Source organism: Parasteatoda tepidariorum, chromosome 4 (assembly GCF_982258835.1).
Source record: "Parasteatoda tepidariorum strain Cologne lab strain chromosome 4, Ptep-v5.0, whole genome shotgun sequence".
Lineage (NCBI taxonomy): Eukaryota > Metazoa > Arthropoda > Arachnida > Araneae > Theridiidae > Parasteatoda > Parasteatoda tepidariorum.
This window is the reverse complement of record NC_141758.1, coordinates 52313801-52333470: the sequence shown is the minus strand read 5'-3', so window position 1 is coordinate 52333470 and position 19670 is coordinate 52313801. Positions and strand designations below refer to the sequence as shown.

The following is a 19670-nucleotide window of genomic DNA, read 5'->3' as shown; positions in this document are numbered from 1 at the left end:
TAGCAAAATAAACAACAACATATAAGTTAATTAAATTGAAATTTATTCTCTATTAATTCAATCATTCCTAAAATATTTATGAAACTAAAAAGAAAAGTACGATCAGTTTGTTGGATTAAATCATTTGCATACACAATTTGTGAAGCAATCCATTAAAATTTTATTTTACTTAAAAAACAAAACAAATTCTTAGAAAATCATACCTAATTCATAATTTACATTTATAGCAATGGTTGATTTCTGTATGAAATTCATGAGAGTTATAAGAATATCCTCAAAATTAAAAGGCTACTGGGGTGAAAACTACTGATTAACATGAATGATTTTTGAAAAGATAATGATTTATCGGAAAACGATACCGATTTTGTTTCCAACGCTGATATTCATTAATCCAGCATAATTAAAAACATGTTATAACTAGTAATAATTAGAAAATATTGGTAACTACAAAGAAAAAATAAACATATCCAGCACAAAATGAAATAAATTAAAATGTGTAAGAATATAAATAGGCTGAATTAAATAAACAAGATCAAATACTTGAACAAAGCAAATATGACATTAGATTACATGAATGAACATAATATAGGATTAACTTACATCAATTGATAACCTCTTTCTTGACAGATCAGGAGCCGGAGAACTTTTGGAATGCATAGAAGATCTACTTGTGGATGAAGTGCTACCATCACTACTACTTTTCCTTCTTGATGGAACAGCTGGTGACTGAACAGATCTTCTACGTCGCACCGGCTTGTCAGGAATGGCACCATCACTTGCAGAGGATTCCTGTTTTGATAATGACGATTCTTGAGAAGATAGCGATTCAGAAGAAGATGATGTCGAATTTCTTTCCAATGTTGACACCTCTCTTCTCCTTTTACGAGGAAGAGCTGGTGCCTCAATTTTTTCGGAAATCTGAGGCTCGTTTTCTTTTATTACTGGAATGTCAACTTTTAGATCTTCAGATCCGAGTTCAACAATAGAAATATCAGAGTTGCTAACAGTTAATTTATTAGTTGTTACTGGTACACTTTTTGAAACAATAGCATCTGTAGGCAGTTCTACAGTAGTTTCTTTTATTTTGCCTCTTTGTTTACATGGAATGTCTGGTTTTTGTTCGTCAATATTTTCAGACAGAATAGAATTTACATCTGATTTAACTATAGGTATACTTTTTTCGGGTTCTAAATAAAAAGAGGTTTCATTTTTAGTTTCAACTGATGAAGGTGGGATTTTTGTAAGCAAATTAGAATCTAACGATGTGGAAGGAAGTTTATTTTCACTTTTGTTTTTCTCAGAAACTCGTGACTCAACATCAGTAGACTGTTGAGATGATTTTGGCACTTGCACAGTTTTTTCGGATGAAGTTGTCATGATCTTTTCAGAAGGCTTTGATTTTTGCTCTTCAACAACAGATTCTGGAATATTTTTAGTTTCAACTTTTTCATCAATTTGTTTAATGAGTTTGGATTCCCCTGATTCCTTTTCAATTTTAGATTGAATATTTTCTTTCTTCAAAATTGTTTTATCAACGTTACATTCAGACTGAGTGCTAGTTTGATTATCTTTGAAATTGCCAATCTCAAGTGTTTGTGGTAGCGTGTTATGAGAAATCTTATCCTTCTTTATGTCTTCTATGATTGCTATATCAGAATGATTTGGTGGGATTGAATCATTGGTATTTTCATCACTATCTTTCAAAGAGGTCTTTTGATCATTGGATTTCTGGTCGCATGTTTTACTATCAGTCAAATCCTTATTAAACTCAAAATCTCTTAAATTAGTATTTTCATCATCAAGCAAAATTGGCGGTTCTTTCAAGCAAGTAATTTCCTCAGTATTTATAAGCTTTTCATTTTGGAATGCAGAAATTTCTTGATCAAACTCTTCTTGCTCATTAAATTCCTCAAGTGGAGAAAGTCCCTCCCTTTCAAATTCCCTATCATGTTCATTTTCCTGATACACATCAAACTCCTTAAAATCTACAGCTAAGAGTTCATCGATTTTTGATAAAACATCATCATGTTCAGGCAAATCATCTTCAATAGAAGCAGCATCAGCAGTGGACCAGCTATCATGTTCTTGCTCACTCGGTTTCAAATGGGAAGCAGTTCCATTTGAAAAAGTTTTAAAACTTTCAGTTGTTAAATTTCTTTCTTCCTCCATAAAACTTTCTAAAGTTTCATCAAAATTGCTTACATTCATATCAATCGTTCGCTCTATAGCTTCAAATTCATCAGCTATTCCATATCCATGAATATCCGATTCAGAACCAGACAACACAGCATCAATACCATATTCTTTTAAATCAAAGCTTTCTTCAATCCAGTCGGTGTATTGTATAGGATAGACAAACTCATCATCATTGATTACATATGGAGTGTTAAAATTATGATAGTCACCTTCTTCATACATTTCCTCATCTTCATACTGCTCATTAAATTCATCAATTTCTTCAACAAATTCTTCATCCCCCAGGCTTTCATAAGCATCTTCTGTGACAACTTCAGGACTTCTTGATAAAGATTGCAAATCTTCAGTAACTCTTTCAGATTCAACCAACGGATCATGTTCGAAATAGGTTTCATTTAATTTTGGTATGATGTCTGGGGAATTATTAGTTTGTTCAGTATCGTCAATGTAAGTTAAATTTTCAATCACATTAACATTTTTTAATTTAGTTTCAACATCAAAAGTAGAGGAGCTAAAATTAGGGGATTTATCTTGCTTACTATCATTATCTTCCATCATAACCTCAACTTGAATATCAGATTTTACATCAGTTGGTAAATTGTTATCCAAAGGTAACATGTTATCACACACTTTTTCTCGCAATGAAACTGATGCACTTTCATCTTCCATTTCCTCAATAGATGTGTCGGATATATCAGACCATTTATCTGACTCTTCAACAGTCGTACCTAAAGGAGTAACATTAGTAAACTCATCATCTGATGATACTGAAGGTCGAGATAAAAGATCAGTTTTATGATGCTGAGGAAAAGAACTTCGATCACGTGTTTCTTTCTTTATATCATGTTCCACAGGGATTAATTCTTCTTGGCAAGAGACTAATTTAGATTGTTCTGATGAAGTTGATTCATTTTTCACATCGGATAAATCTACATCCCGTGTTAAAGAACTTTCTTCTTCTTCTTGACAACTGATCAGTTTTGATGAAGTCGATTCATTTTTCATATCAGTATATTCTACACTGTGTTCCATGGGGATTACTTCTTCTTGACAAGTGACCAGTTTAGAAGTTTCTGATGAAGTTGATTCATTTTTCCCATTAGAAATTTCTACATACTGTTTTAAATAACTTTCTTCTTCTTGACAACTGACCAATTTTGATGTTTCTGATGAAGTTGATTCATTTTTCATATCAGTATATTCTACACTCTGTTCTATGGGAATTACTTCTTCTTGACAAGTGACCAGCTTAGAAACTTCTGATAAAGTGGATTCATTTCTGTTATCCGTTAATTCAACACTGAGTTCTTTAGGAATTACTTCCTCTTGACAAGTGACCAATTTTGATGTCTCTGATAAACTTGATTCTTTCTGTATAGCAATTTCCTTGATTACAGGACATGGATCTTCATTCTTTGTCACTTTAATGGAATCAGGTGAAATATTACATTTATTATTACTTAAATCTACATCGTTTTTACTGACATTTGGATCAATACCTTTAAAAGGAGATGGATAGTTGTCAAATTCGAATGGTTGCTCAGGACCAAAAAGAGCTTCATCAATTAATCCATCACCTTCAATGTCAGACCATTTATCAGAGTTTTCAGTTGTAGCTCCTTGAAGGGAAATATCAGCACAAGTATCACTAATTTGTTCAGGATCAGTAGCAAATGATGATACTGAAATTTCAGTAGCATTTTCACTAGAATGGCGAGATGCAGTTAAAAAGAAATTTTTGTTATCTTCCGATATGTCGACAGCACTCAGCATTGGCGTAGATGATTGGCCAGACATTTGTTTATGCGGCAATGATATTTCTTCATCTTCAAACTCAGATATAGAATATTCAGTATCAGCTTCTATCCAATAATCAGAGTCTCCAGTGGCTTCCAAACGTAAGGACGCTTCCGTTGTTTCTTCATGAGTTTGCAGGTTAGCGATGTCATCATCAAGCACAGCAAATGATTCAACTACATTCAGATATTCACCTAATGATTTTATTTCTGCGAAATGTTCAACAAATATATGTTTCGTAGTATCTTTTTCAGGAGTTTCAGTGGAAGATGTTTCAATTTTACTTTGAAATTTTTCTTCCTGTTCTGTAACAGTCTTAATGATGCTTGTTTTGCACTCACTTGTTTCATTAGATGTTTCACTTAACTTTTGAGTTTTATTTTCAGTAGTGACATTTGGAGTTTCCAAAGATTTAAGTTCATCTGAAGTTTCTTTAGGCAAAGCTGAATTTATACCAACTTTCAAATTAAACTCAGCCTGGATTTCTGATTTATTTAGTACAATATTCTCATTATCAGGTGAAGAAGAAACATGTAACTTCATGCCTTTTAGTTCTATCTTTTCATTTGCAGAGCATTCTTTAACAGAGATTTCAGAAGGCAGTAATTTCTCTGGATTCATGGATGGAAATTCGTCTAATAGACTTAATTCGTCAACATCAGACCATTTCTCATTTTCATCTGATTTAGAGTAGGTGGATATTGCATCAGTATAGGCCTCATCAGAAGTAATGATAAGAGAATCATCATTATCAGTAACATTTGTTTCCTTCAAAGGAGCAGGAGTTACTGACAATTCAGATATACTTAGTTTTTCTTTACATGGCAGTGACAATATTTCAACATTATTGTTTTTAAAATTTTCAGAAATTACCTCTTTGCATTCAGATTTAGATTCACAAATTTGTTTTTTAGCAATATCTTCCTGTTTTGCTACAGGAGTTGAGGTATCAGGAATTTTAATATATTGCTCTGTGCTGTTTATAAAATTTTCTCTATTTGTCTTACTAAGATCAATAGATTCACAAATTTCAGTCTTTTCAAATATTGACTGAGTATTGTCCTCAGCTATCATTGTCAATTCTGTGTTAGCTTCATTAAATGAAGTGTCATAAAGTTTGCAGGGTTTTAAATTTGAATCAATAAATTGTTCTGTTTTTTCTCCAGTTTCAGGTGCTTCAAAATTTTCTGTTGACACTTGTTCGGTTTTTTCTTTAGTTTCCAGTTGCTCCAAATTTTCTGTCAACACTTGTTTCGCTTTTTCTCCAGTTTCCAGTTGTTTCAAATTTTCTGTTAAACAAATCTCAGTTTTAATAGATTGCTCAACAGTATCTTTCTCAATTTTACTGATTTTCATTATTTCTAATGATTCTACTCCTACATCAAAAGATTTTTCTTCACTTTTATTCAGGGTCTTTGAATGCATCTTATGTGAAAAATCTTCATCGATCGAGTTTGTCACCTCGGTATCTGACCATTGTTCACATTCATCAGAAATAGTGTTAAAAGATACAATATCTGTAGAATCATCAACAGCTGTGATTTCTGAAATATCATTAGCAATTTCTTGTTCAACAAAATCTGATGCAGAATTAAACAATACAGCATTTTTCGAGTTAGTGACAGATTGTTCTACATTTTCATCTTCAGGCGATTGAAGCTGAACTTTGGAATCTTTCTTTTCATTAGTGCCACCTAGTATTTCTGAACATTTCACAAAACTGATTTCATCAGTTTCAACGGATTTTAATTTATCAACATTTTCTATTGATAGTTTTTCACTTGAGGTATTTAAATTAATAATAATGTCTTTAGCCATTTCAGAATCTGTAGAGGTTATTTCACCACCACAAGTTGTGAGATTCGCCACTTCTTTTTCTTCATTCTCATCAGGCAAATATTGTTGAGCAACATCCTCAACTATATTAGTTGGACTCTCTAGAACAACGAAAGGACTTTCAGAAAGCACTAACTCATGACTTTGATTAGTTATTTCTTCTTCCAGGACAAAAGTTCCAATGGATTGATTTGAATTAACTGAAGAATCATTAGAAATAATAGAACTATCAATTTTGGATAGATTTTTTTCGACATTTATAACTAAGTCATTGTTATCACTGACATGCTGAAGTTGAATATTAGAAGCCTTGATATCTTTGTCATTGTGTCCAAACAGTTTATCATCAATATTTGAAACTTCAGATGCATAAACATCATACATCATTCCAGAAGTGATATTTTCCACAGCATTTATTGATTCCCTAGTGGGAGTAGTTTCTTTTGCATACGAGAAATCCTCCAAATCTGCTTCCACATCAGACCACATGTCAGTATCTTCTGTTATCGTAGCATGTGAAGCTACATCTGTAAAATCATCATCAGATGTTATATTCAATGTATCCTCAGAGTCATCCCGCATAGAATAAAAAAGCGTTGATTCAGTTCCACTACAAGAGACAAAGCTATTCTCAACATCACTATTTGAAATGCTGACTCTGGTATCTTTTTCTGCTTGTCTAAGTAAATTACTTTCTGACATTTCCGAAAAATCTTTGTCAGAAATTAAGGATAAGTCTAATCTGTTGTTCTCATCATCATTTGTTTTTTCAAGTGTAGACTGAGGCAAAATATTATTCCCATTCTCAACCATAGATGTTTCAATCATTTTTTCAGAAATAATATTTTCAACGAGAGATGATTGATCAGTTTCAGAATGCACTTCAGAAGAGAAAGCGTTTTCTGATAATGCTTCACTTTTTAACATGGCTGTTTTGTCTGAAATAGCATATTCAATGTTTGCTTTTTCGTCATCTACTTGGCTGATAAAATTTCCCATTCTGTCGTTTTCCTTTATAGTCAAATTAGAATCAACTTTTTCATTAATTTCAGAACTAGAAAGTATTTGGGGGTGAGTAAAATGACCTTTGAAATCAACAGTTGATAAATCTTCCTCTGAAATGTCAGCAGTTAAAGATATTAAAGAATCCTTACAAACAGATGTATTGGATCCTGCATAAAATTGTTCCTTAAAATTAACAACAGCAGAGGCTTTATCACTAATTGGCTCACTTGCCTTTTCTACTTTTAGATCATTAATTAAATTCCCTCTAAAATCCACAGTTTCACAACTATTTAAATCAAATGTGTCATGCTTTGAGCTGGACGTATTCTGTTCATAAGCGTCTTTGTTCAACAGGCAGCCTTTAAAGTCAACGAAAAATTCAGAGTCTTTAACAGGTAATGGCTCTGAATTATCAAATTCATTTAATGTAGTACATTCAATTTCTGTTACATCCTTTTGATCAAAGTTGGGAATACCTTTGAAATTTACTGTATAGCTAGATTCTTCCTGATTAAGTAATTCAGATTGCTTAGGTAAGGTACTTAATTTTGGTTCTGTAACTTGTTTAAAAGTTTTTGGGTCATCAATAAAATCTCCTTTAAAATCAACAAAAGAACTATTTTCTTCACAGCAAGCCAAATGCAATGATTTCAAGGATTCAGTATGAGTAGTTTCAATAGTATCACCAACAGAATGTCCTTTAAAATCAACAGTTTTAAAAACTTCAGTATCAATTGAGGGTGAAAACTGTTCACTATTAGATTTAGCACTTTCTTTCACCTCATTGTCAAGAAGTACTCCTTTAAAATCGACTGTAGTGATTTCTTTTTTCGTAAGTAAAGAATAATTTAAATCAATATGTTCAGAGTCACTCACCTTTTTTTCAGCACTAAATGGATGGCCTTTAAAGTCCACAGTTGAATCAATTTCTTCACATTTTTCAGGTAATTGTAAATCAGTTTGATCATGTGAAATTTTGCTATTTATTTCTCTTTGAATGTCAAGATTAGAAATAATTCCTTTATCTACACTAATTAAGTCTTTTATAACAGGATTGAATGCAAACACTGCTGTTTCTTCAACGTCACAATCCTGAGGTAAAGTTAGATTGTTTTCTAGAATAACTTGTGAATCCTTTTGGGAGAGTTCAGATCCCACAACAACTGCCACATCCAAATCTAGCACAGAAGGAAATTTTTCTTTCACATCAACTTCATTTTTAAACTCTTGACGATAACTAAAATTATCTTTTTCCAATGCTAAACTGTCTTTCCTCTGGTCGTCTGAGTTAGAAATAGATTCAGCCTCCATAACATCATTCATACCTGGCAAAAGTTCAAGTTGCTTCTGAACATCTTTAAAACCTTCATTGTCTTTTTCTGCTATGTTGAATTCATTCACAGTTAAATTATTATTCTTGTCATCCTTGTTAGTAGAATCTACAGAGCTTGATATAGCAGAAGCAAATGTTGTTATTTCGGTATGAATATTTAAATCTTCGTCATCAAATTTTTTATCATCTTTATTCTTTTCTATGACAGAGTCTTCAATAGCTTCAAATACTGAGGTATTTAGATGAGTTTTGGTGAATTCCGGAGATGTCATAATTTCTTTCTTATGAAAAAATTTTTCAATAATGTCTTTCTCATTATCAGTTCTGAACTCAGAGATATCTCTTTGATCTAATAAAATAATTTGGTCAGTTACTATGGATTTTGGAGATTCTAAATCTACTTCCTTGTTCTCAGAGTATTTGATATCAGTTTCAGGCATACTACTTACAACTTCTGACACATATTCCTCACTTTCAGTTTCAATATTTTCAGTTGGAAGATAATACTCAGACGTGTCAAGTTGACACATCAAACTTTTTTCTATATATGGTAAATCAGCCTCATTTATTAAAGAAAATTGTGGATCAACAATTATCTCTAATTGTTCTTTTTCAATAACTGGGAAACTTTTTATCTCAGTAGTATCATCAAACAAAACTGGATTTGATGAGTCTTGCAAGTTCTGAGGATCTTTTACTAAAGACATACTGGAGTCAATTTTGTCGGCTGTTATATTTCCATTTAAGTCTGTAGTTTGATTTATATTTATTTCAACAGATTGATCTCTAGTAGTTGATTGCAATTGAGCTTTATTGTCAATAAAAGATGACTTTTGTGAGATTTCCAATTTAGTTCCATTTGTTTCCTGATTCATATTCTGTTCAACATCACTGATATGATCTGTATTAACAAAATCAAAATAACAATTATCATCAGTAAGTGAGATATCACTTTCGATTTCAGATAATTTATCTGAATCATCAGTCATAGTAAAATGAGTAGATATATCAGTCACATCATCACTCTCAAATTTATCAGTAGCAGCAGCATCATTATCTTTTTTAAGTAGCAACATTGGAATGCAGTGTGACCCTTCATGTTCCATTCCGCCCACTCTAGGTTTAATTTGATCTTCGGACTCTTGAATACTTTGGAAGTCTGATAATTGCTGAGACTTACTAAGGTCTAACTCTAAATATTGATCAGAGCTTTCTGATTTTTCAGTGGCACATAATTGTTGATAAGCATCGAATTGTGCACCCACTTCAATGTTCATGCTTTCTATTTGACCTGATGTGAATACAGGTTTAGCCTCAGGTTCTTGAATACTTTGGAAATCAGAAGTAGACTTTTGTAAAGACATACTTGTATCTAGATCTAACCACTGATCAATGCTTTCAGACATTTCCGTAGTTTCAATCGAAGCATCTAACTCTAGTGACTTTATAGCTTCAGTGCTAGATAATGATGGGTCAAGAAATTTTTGAGCTTCATTACTGGAATGAGTTTCATATTCAACAATTAATTCTTCACCTATTGTTTCATAGCAAGGAGTTTCTAACAATTCTAATGGTTGCTGAGTCATCTCATGCTCAAAAGAAGAATTATCATTGTTATTTTGAATATCTTCATCAAAATTAATTGAGTCATCATAGTATAGATATCTAACTATATCAGATGGCACATGAGGAATTTCCTCGGATTTTAAAATTGAATCACCACACTCGGCTTCTTTGTTTAATCCTAACTCCTGTCTTATTTCCGTAAGAAGATTTTGCTCTGTTGAAGGTACATCAGTTCTAGGCACTTCAAACTCTTGTGTTGTGTCTTTTACTGAAACAATTTCTAAAGTTTCAGAGTTTTCTGTGACTAGAGCAGTTGTATTAACTTCTGAAGTTACTAATTCAGCACTAGAAATTATTTTTTCATCAACAAAAGGAAGAATTTCTGGTTTCAGTTCATCAGTGCTTGATGATTGCATTTGGCTCTCATTTATATTTTCTAAGTGATCCTGTTCATAAAGTTTACTCTTTCCTGAAACTTCCACTTTTGAAAAGATCTCTATTTCAGATGAGACTTTGACAGATTTAGTTTCAAAGTAATCTGATTGTTCGTCCTGAGCAGGTATAGAATTTTCATTTGCATCAGTTATAAAATTCTCTTCAAACTGGACAGAATCATTTAATGGCGCTGTAGGAATTCCAGAGTGTTTAAATTTTGTTTCACTATACTCTGCATCTGAAGCAATTTCTTTATTTTCCACAAGAACATGTTCTTTATTCTCCAAAGATTCATTAGAACATTCATTATTAAAAACTTTTTTCTTATCTGTAGCAGAATCATTAGCCTTTAGAGTCGCATCTGTATTTACTGAACTATATGAAGGGATACTTGGGGAAACTTCATCAGATATGGAGCTAAGATGAGTTGTAGCAGAATCATTAGCCTTTAGAGTTGCATCTGTATTTACTGAACTATATGAAGGGATACTTGAGGAAACTTCATCAGACATGGAGCTAAGATGAGTTGTTTCTTCACTTTTGCCGATGTCAACTAAACTATCAAAAAATTTGTCTTCTAGATTTACAGATACAGACTGTTTCATGACATTTATGCATTCCACAAATTCATCATTTTCAAAACTAGGTTGCTGGATGATATTTACAGACTCAACAAGTTTATCATTATTTGGGGTCTCAAAGATAGATTTTTCAACAACAACTGAACTATGAACAAACTCATTTTCGTTATTTTCAAAGCTAGAGTCTTTTATGACATTTGAACATTCAATGAACTCTTGATTTTCTTGATCATCAAAGCTATATTGTTGGGTGACATTTGAACATTCAACATATTTATTTCCTAGATTCTTCAAACTGGGCAGTTTGCTGACATTTGTACATTCCATGAATTCATCATTGACTTCAGTCTCATAGTTAGATTGCTTGATGACAGATGCACATTCGCTGAATTCATCATTTTCAAAACTGGACTGTTTAATGGCACTTGTACTTCTAACATCTACTAATTCATTATTTAATACAACTAATTCATTATTTTTTGGGGCATTAAAGTCAAGCTGTTTTTTGAAGATTTTGGAATTTTTATTTAGTTGTTCGCCAAAATCTGAACTAGTAATGGGGAAATACTCAGAGACGCTATCAGAATTAAAATAACTTTCTTCAGCCAGGGATGAATCAGCATCATCAAATCTTTCAACATCTTCATTTTCTGTGATTAGAGCTTGCAAGTTTGAATTCTCAGTAGAGAATGCATCAAAAAAGTTTTCATTTTCAATTATATTTCTTTCCAAGTTCATAACACATTCATCGAGTATATCTAAAGCTTCATAAAAACTTTCTTTTCTTTCTAGATCACTTTGTACACATAAAGGCAAAGACCCATAAAAGTACTCCACAGTGGGTGTTGAACTTTCACACTCAATTTCATTATCATTTATCGTTTCTGCAAGAGCATCATCAACATCAACAAACCTCATATCATATTCAATGGATGGAAATTTTTCTATTGAAACTGGAGTAACAGCCCTTTCAATGGTATTAACATTAACTTCTGCAGATTGAGCACTTTTTATATCCAAACTTCTACAGAGATTGTTCTCTTCAGTAATCTCATTCAAGACTGATTTTTCTCTTTCAACAATTGTACTAACAATTTTTTCACCTGAATGAAATTCAATTATATTTTCAACGTTTTCAATCTGAATCTCTGAGTTTAACAAAGTCTCTTTTGTTGAACTAGTACAAATAGAAGCTTTTTGATTCGAATAATTTTCTTTCTGTATTACAATGGGTGCTACTGTGCTTCCAATATTGTCATTAAAAACAGCACTTTTGTTAGGTAGACTGTCTGGCACATATTCAGTAATTTCAAAATGATCCTCATCCAAGAGTGATGATGCTTTTTCAATACCTGCTTCAATAACAGATTCAACATATTGACTAAGTATTAGAACTGATTCAGCTCCAACCTTTTGTACTTGATTATGTGCTTGCGATGCACAAAGAATTTCTAAATTAACTGTGCTTTGCACAGGAGTATTTAAAGATAATTCAGTTTCTAACTGTTCTTCAAAATCTTCATGGGATACTGCAATTTCTTTTACATTTTCAGATTCTTCTGAATAATTCACATTTGAGTCAAGTTTTAAAGTTTCTTCATTATAAATGACATTAGCTTGATCAGTTTCATTTGATTCAAATTCTTTTATTTTTAACTGTTTTGAATCAGGTGTTAAGATGTTAGTAACACAAATATCAGAAACACACTGCAGGTTCACAGTCAGAGATTGGGTGCTTGATACACCATCCTTAGACTGAACTCCAGCATCTTTAATAATATCACATTCTTGAAATACCTCAAGAAATGAATTATTCAAAGAGTGTTCCAAGATATCCACATCTGATTGAGTTCTTTCGATCTCCATATAACTTTCATTTGACGTTGTGCTGCAAGATGGTATGGTTTGTTTCTTTTCACAATGCATTTTCTTATTCCGCATGAAATGCTTGCCTGTCTCGCTTCCTGAACTAAAACCTGTATCAGAATCTACATCAGCACAAAGGAAATACTTCATACTCTTATTTTTTTCACTATCTATATCAAGCTCATCATGGGAAGAAGGTGATTCAAGATAAATATCAGAATCTGAATCTTCAAGTGATTCAGAAGTACTAGAATTTTTCTCTTCACTATTTAAAGGAGTCATCAAACTTTTCTGCACTGTACTAGCAGTTGAATGCATTTCTGAATCATCTTCATAAAAATCTTCAACAAATTCTAATTCTTGACCGGATGGTGACAGGCTATTCACTTTTAAAATAGATTTATTCTCTATATAAATATTACTAGAAAGGGGATAAATATTTTCAGATATCATAGAACACTGAACTCCGATTTCTGATTTAATTGGTTGATCACTAGTCTTGTTGTCAAAAGGAATGTTAATAAAAGAAGGGATAGTAAATGTATCATCAAATGAATCAAAAAATTGTTCTTCTTCAAAGCTTTCTTCTGTTTGGCAGCCTTTGCTAGTTTTGTATATTCTCTGTTTAAGAGAAGCTGAAATTGAAACTTCGGTCTCACTTATTCGGTCAGAAACAATGCCATCCTCCTCTTCAGTCATCTTTGATTTTTGAAAAGTTGATACATCAGATAACTCTTCTTGAGATGATAATGTTTCATAATGATCTCGTTCAGATTGAAAATCTTCTTCAGGGTAGATATTTGCAGAAACAAAGTTAGTATCAGTTTCCTGAAATGAAGCTGCTAATTCCATTTCTGTAGAAACCAAAGAAATATTCTGTTTCGGCAAAAAATCCTTCTCTTTCAACTGACTGCCATTTTCAAATGTGTCAGGAAGTAAATTTAATTTTAAACCATCATCAGAACTAGTAGAAATTGCGACAAAATCTTCCTTCTTCATATCAACAAAGTCTTCAGATTCACTGATATTGCCTGAACTTGTTGCTGAGGACTCTGAAGCATTATATCTTGCGTAAATACTTAAAAAATCCTTCTTTGTTTCTAAAGGTTCACTCGGTATTACATGATCAAACCACTCATCATAAAAATGAGACATCAAAGATAAATCTGGCTCTTCTGAAATTTGTAAGTGAGGAGGATCAGTGCTTTTATTAAGATCTGAAGAATTAGAAATTGTCTCTGTTTCTTCAAGGAAAAGCCCACTTTGTTGAGTTGTGTCACTTTCTTGAGATAAAAATTGTCTGAACTCTCCATGTTGTTCGGTATCTGCAATTTCAGATATAGCATCTATTTCTTCAAATGAATATGTTTCTGTGGTAAGATCTGATTTTTTGACATCCGTCTCTTGAGAAATGTATTTAGAATCAGATATAGGTGAGTTTAGACAGTATTCATTTAGATAATTTTCATTGTCACCAGACTTTAAATTTTCGGTTAAAAATAGATCATCAGAAAAATTTGATTCGTTTTTATATTCAACATCATATTCCAATTTGATATTTGCATATGGTTCTTTTATGTTTTGACACTCATCACTAGTTGCATATGCTTCTGTTGATGAAGATAGTTCGGTACCAGGTAAAAGAGATGTCAATTCACTTGTAACATTTTGCTCTGCAATGCTTTCTGATTTGTTGAATTGTAAAGAACTTTCTGTAACTGAATGGCATAACACAGCTAAAGGCAATGGGGAAATAGCGTTTTCTAGGTAACTTTTTTGGATTGGAGAAATGTCTAAGGGTGTAACATTATCTAAGTGACTTTCATTTGAATGAGTAACATCTGAAGAGGTAACATTATCCAGATAACTTTCTTGAGAATGAGATATGACTGAGGGCGTTACATTATCTAAGTGACTTTCATTTGAATGAGAAACATCTGAAGAGGTAACATTATCCAGGTAACTTTCTTCTGAATGAGAAATGTCCAAGTTTGTAACATTTTCCAAATAATTTTCTTGCGAATCAGAAATGTCTTTATGCAACAATTCAACTGCAGAAATATCTTCATCACTTAAAGATTCAGGACCTGTTATTTGATTACGTGCCAAATCTGCAGCACATAATTCTTTTAAACTTAATATTTCATGCTGCAAAGAAGTGTCCAGTTCGCCAGAAACAAGCTTGTTGATAGAGATTTCTACAGAATCATCACTTAGTTTCTCGTGATTCAATTGATTTTCACTGAATTCTTCTTTACACAATACTTCATTTGGTGCCACAAAACTTTCAGCGTAATTCTTACTGTGATCAACATTTTCCCCAGCTTGATCAACCATTGTTACAGTCAAGGGAGTAACTGTTTCAATTTCACCAGGAATAATTTCCGATTCGTTTATAATAAGTTTCTCTATTTTTGTAATATCAGGTGAATATGTTTCTTTGTTGGAATCTTGCAATGATTTTTCTATAAAACTAGCATTCAATGAGTTTTTTCTCTCTTCATTTAGTTTCCATTCATATTCACTATCATATGTAGTATCCTGATAGTTATTTTTAACATTGAAGTTTTCTACTTCATTAGTTGTGGCAATGCTAAAATTTCCTGGCAAATACAAATCACAATATTCATCTATTACATTCTGAGACTGCTCAACAAATTGAAATTCATCCTCATCACAACTATCATGAATCAAAGACAAATTATTATCTTCATGATGCAGTATATTTTTATTGGATGATATTGTTTCATATCTTGGAATATTTTTTTCAAGAGATATTACAGAAGGATCAGCACTCATAGAATCATAATTTTTGTTATTTAACTTGCAGTCAAGCTCAAGAAACGTCTCATTATTTTCTTCAGCAATTACATTTTCCATCAAATTACCAGGCTTTATTTCGGTAAATGGTACATAATTTGGAGTATTTTGATTATTAGTGTCTTCTGATGAGGAAATAACCACGTAATCCTCAAATGGTTGAGGCATAGATACATCAGATATAACATTTACATTTGAAGATTTTTCAGTCTCATCTAGTAGAAGTTTTTCTTCTCTAAAATATGCATTAAATATATTATTCAACTCTTCAGAGGACTGGGTATTAATCTCAGAGGATAGAGATCTTTCAGATATGTCAGAGGGCTGTGACAGGACTTCACAGGGTAATTCACATGGATCGTGACCTTGAAATATTTTGAAGTCCCCACTACAGGGAGGAAGTTTTTTTTTAGCCAATTCACTATGCTGAATGGCAGTGGGGAATTCCTTGGATACAGTATCACTTGTTGCACCATTTTGGATCCTATTTTTTCTTGGAGGAGGAGCAATAGGAGGCAAAGATTCTTCAAAATGGACAGTTCTTACTCGGTCATCTACATTTACATTTGATTCTCGTAGGCTACCAGCAGCCACAGACATGCTTAAATTCTGAGTCATAATTTCAGAGCTATCACATTCTTCTGAAATGGGTGGCATTGAACCTACCATAATAGGCGATATATTTTCTCCATCATAATCATATGGACTTGAGAATGATTGTCCTTGTAGCATTTGCGATTGAGATAATGATGGCTGGGTTACTTTTGATTTTACTCCAGTGGGTTTGCTTTTAGTTTTCTTTGGAGCGGGGACTTCATTATATGAACCAAAAAAGTAATCTTCGGCAAATGATAGAGTCTCAACTGGAGCTGTTTCCTGAGCTGCAGCTGTATCAATGATTTGAGGTTTAGTTGCTGCAGTTACCTGGACTGGGAGATTTTGACTAAACTGAGTAGCGTGAACCTGAACAGGTTCTACATTAGGTTTTGAAACAACTATTTCTCCTTTCTTTAGGGTGGGAAAAGAAACTTCATTTGAACCAGTTTCTGATTTTGAAGCTATTTCTTTAGAATCTAACTTAGAGCCAAGAGTAGATTCAGCACTCTGTTCCTTAGTTTGCTGTTTAGCAACTGGACTTGTCTTTTTTTGACTTGAAGGTAATGGTTTAGGCATGGCAGGCATACCAGATTTGCCTATAATTACAACAGTTTTTTTCTTTGGTTTTGGTACAGTTATCTCATTATAACGCCCGAAAAAGTAATCAGCGGCAGCTGAGGTTGCTTCCATTTCAGTAAACATTAACTGCTCTTCATTTTCATTTGAAACTTTTGCTTCAATATTTTGTGAGACATCAACAGCTGGAAGTTCATAAGAATCCTTAATAATGGAAGGTTCAGTTGTTATACTGGAAGTAACAATTGGTGTAGTCTGAGTTTCATTTAATTTATGCTGCTGTGGATGTTCATGAATATTATAATAGAAAGCAGAATTACTTGTTTCATTATTTTGTTCCATTACTTGTTGATTGTTTATTCTTTCCACTTCTGAAAGCATTTGCGCCATCATTTGGTTATTTTGCTTAACGGAAGTCACATTGTAGTAAGAAGATGATGCAGGTATATTTTCACTAACGTTTGCAGCAGAAGTTAAAGTTGTTGTTACCTGATTAGAAAACTGATCAATCACTTTTTCAATGCTTTCCTGGTCACTTGAATGAACTTTTTTAAGACTATCACTCAGAGAAATTTCCTTTAGCTCTGCTTGTGAATTGGGTGCAGGAGTTGTTTCCACTTTTGATGCTTTGAAAAGCTGAAGAGGTCTAGCCGTACCTTCTCTAAACGCTTTCGGGGATGAAATATCATCTTTATGCCCACGAATTCCTTCAGGTGTTGGCAGTTCAGGATCAAATTCAAAAGAGCGCTGTTTTTTAGAAGCATTTTCAATACTGAGTATAATATTTCCTTCATTCTCAAAGTCAGCAAGATCATCTTCAAATTCTATTTCAGTTTCATGCTTTGAATATTTCCTGTGCATTTTTTGACGAATAATCTTTATCTCTGGATCAGACTCTGAATCAGCAAAACAGTTAGAATCTGATTCATTAGATAATGATGTCACGGGTGATGGCTCTTTGGAAAAGTCTCTCTCATGAGTTGGTATGGTAAGCCTTGGTGGTTTCGCTGGAGGAGATTCAAGCTCTTTTTCTTGAGAAATGTTTGAAGCAACTGTTTCTAATTTCAATTCAGTTGTTTTATCAGTCTTAGTGCCTGCCAATTTATTAGCTTTATCGGGAACAGCATAAATGTCCATTTTAACATTTTGTTCAAAATGTTTATCTTTTAGTTTCAACGGCAAAGCAGGGGGGACTACAACTTCTTCTGAAGATACTTCACAAGTTTGAGAAACATTTTTCAAAGCCTCTTCTATAGCTGAAACATTCAATTTTGATTTTCTCCTTGCAGGAGGTCGTGGGGGAGGGATATCAGGAGTAGTTTTCTTTTCAGATACTTCGACTTCTTTAAAAGTACCTTTACTAGTACCCATAGTACTCTGAACGATATTTACATCTTCAAAAGCCAATTGTTGTGGCTCAGTTGGCAAATCTTCTTCTAAAACTTGCTTTACAACAGATTCTGTTAAATCGTCTAAATATTCTTTATGCTCTTCCCTAACAGTGGTTGAAACTTGACCTTCATCTGAATGAGGTTTATCAGATAAATATTGCTCATAAGCATCTTTTATTTCCTCAAATTCAATCTTTTCCCATTCTGTGTCACTGTTTTCTTGTTCATGCACTATTTGCTCTTTAAGTTCATCTTGTAAGGGTGCAGTTTCACTTTGTAAACTTTCCTGATCTTTCAATTCTACAGTTTCTAACAAATCTGCCTCGTCATCTTTTAAAAGATCGAGGGCATTTTTTTCAACTTCGATCCAATCTGGTTCAGCAAAGGATTTGCTTGACAGATCAAACTCAGTAGGATAATGTTGCAGAGGTGAATCCCTCATTGCAGTATCATCAAGCTCAACACTTTTTGACATAGCTTCTGGATTCATTTCTACAGCAAGGTTCTGTTCATTTGCCGCTTCTTCTTCTGCTTCTGACAAATTTTTTTCTAGATTGACTTTTACCCACTGCTCAAACTTTTCATCTTGTTCCAATTTAAGGCGATCTACTTCACTTACATGAACTTCAATTACACTTGGAGGCTCATCCTCTTCAAACACATCATCTTCCAATTCCTCTTTTTCCCATAAAGAAGCCATCTGCATTGCTTCCTCTGCTAATTCTTTCTCCATATTGTGAAATTTCTTTTGAAGTGAAACCCACTGTCCCTCACCTTCATCTTCCCATTGTTCATCTGAATACTCTTCAATCCATTCTCCTTGGGAATCTTCCCAGTTAATATCATAATCTACTGGCAAATCATCATTTTCACCTTTTACAACATCCTTATCAATTTTAGGGTCAGGAATCGTTTCATCTTTTTCCTTTTCTTCAAGTACTGATTCATGATCATAGTCAGCATTTAGAAGAACGGTGTCTACAGGTTGAGGTTTTTCCAAAATTTCACCTGTTTCAGGTGATTGCAAACTCTCAGCTCTGCTGAGGCTCGGTGGTTCTAATGGAGATAAAGGAATTTCAGTCTGTAATTCAGGCCCTCCAGTTTCACGAACTAATTCTTTCTCTTCCCTTGCTTTCCTTCGTTCACTTTGAGCCTGTCTTATTGCAGATAGCTTTGTGAGGAAATCAGATTTTTTCTTTTCAGTTCTTGGATCAGGAGATGCATTTAACCTTCCTCGCTTTGAAGCTGCTGAAGCGTCTCCAGCCTCCTCGATTTGGAGAGATAAATTTAAATCTTCACTATCTTCACTCAAACCTGGACTTAAGATAAATTTATGTCTCTTATTTGAGGCTCGGAATAAATCGGCATAGGCAAGCTCTACATTACCTTCATTATGTGCTAGGGCATCAGAAATTTGTTTTTGTGTAAAGTTACCCCTCACAGTAAGCTCTAAAATCTGAAACGAAAAAAAAAATTATTCAAATAAGATTGACATAGTAAAATGTACCTGTTAAAACAAGCTAATATAGCAAAAAAATTTAATAAATCACAAAGTAAACTATATCTATTTTGGTGTCATAATTTGCGTTTCATTTATATTATTTTGCTTTACATACCTAGCATAAAGTAAAACCTCGCTTTATTTGAAAGCTAATAAATATTAAAATAAAT

At 33.0% G+C, this 19670-nt stretch overlaps 1 protein-coding gene across 2 annotated transcripts in view; it reads right to left on the bottom strand.

The window, feature by feature from the left end:
* The window catches only part of LOC107440059 (uncharacterized), a 78654-nt gene that overhangs the window by 17419 nt on the left and 41565 nt on the right, over positions 1–19670 (bottom strand). For both annotated transcript variants that reach the window (XR_015433059.1, XM_087161124.1), the window contains exon 13: positions 601–19455. Coding sequence is in view for 1 of the 2 variants with exons in the window: in XM_087161124.1 (XP_087017250.1) it covers positions 601–19455 (18855 nt within the window). In the remaining variant the exon portion in view is untranslated. The remainder of the gene's footprint in view (positions 1–600; positions 19456–19670) is intronic.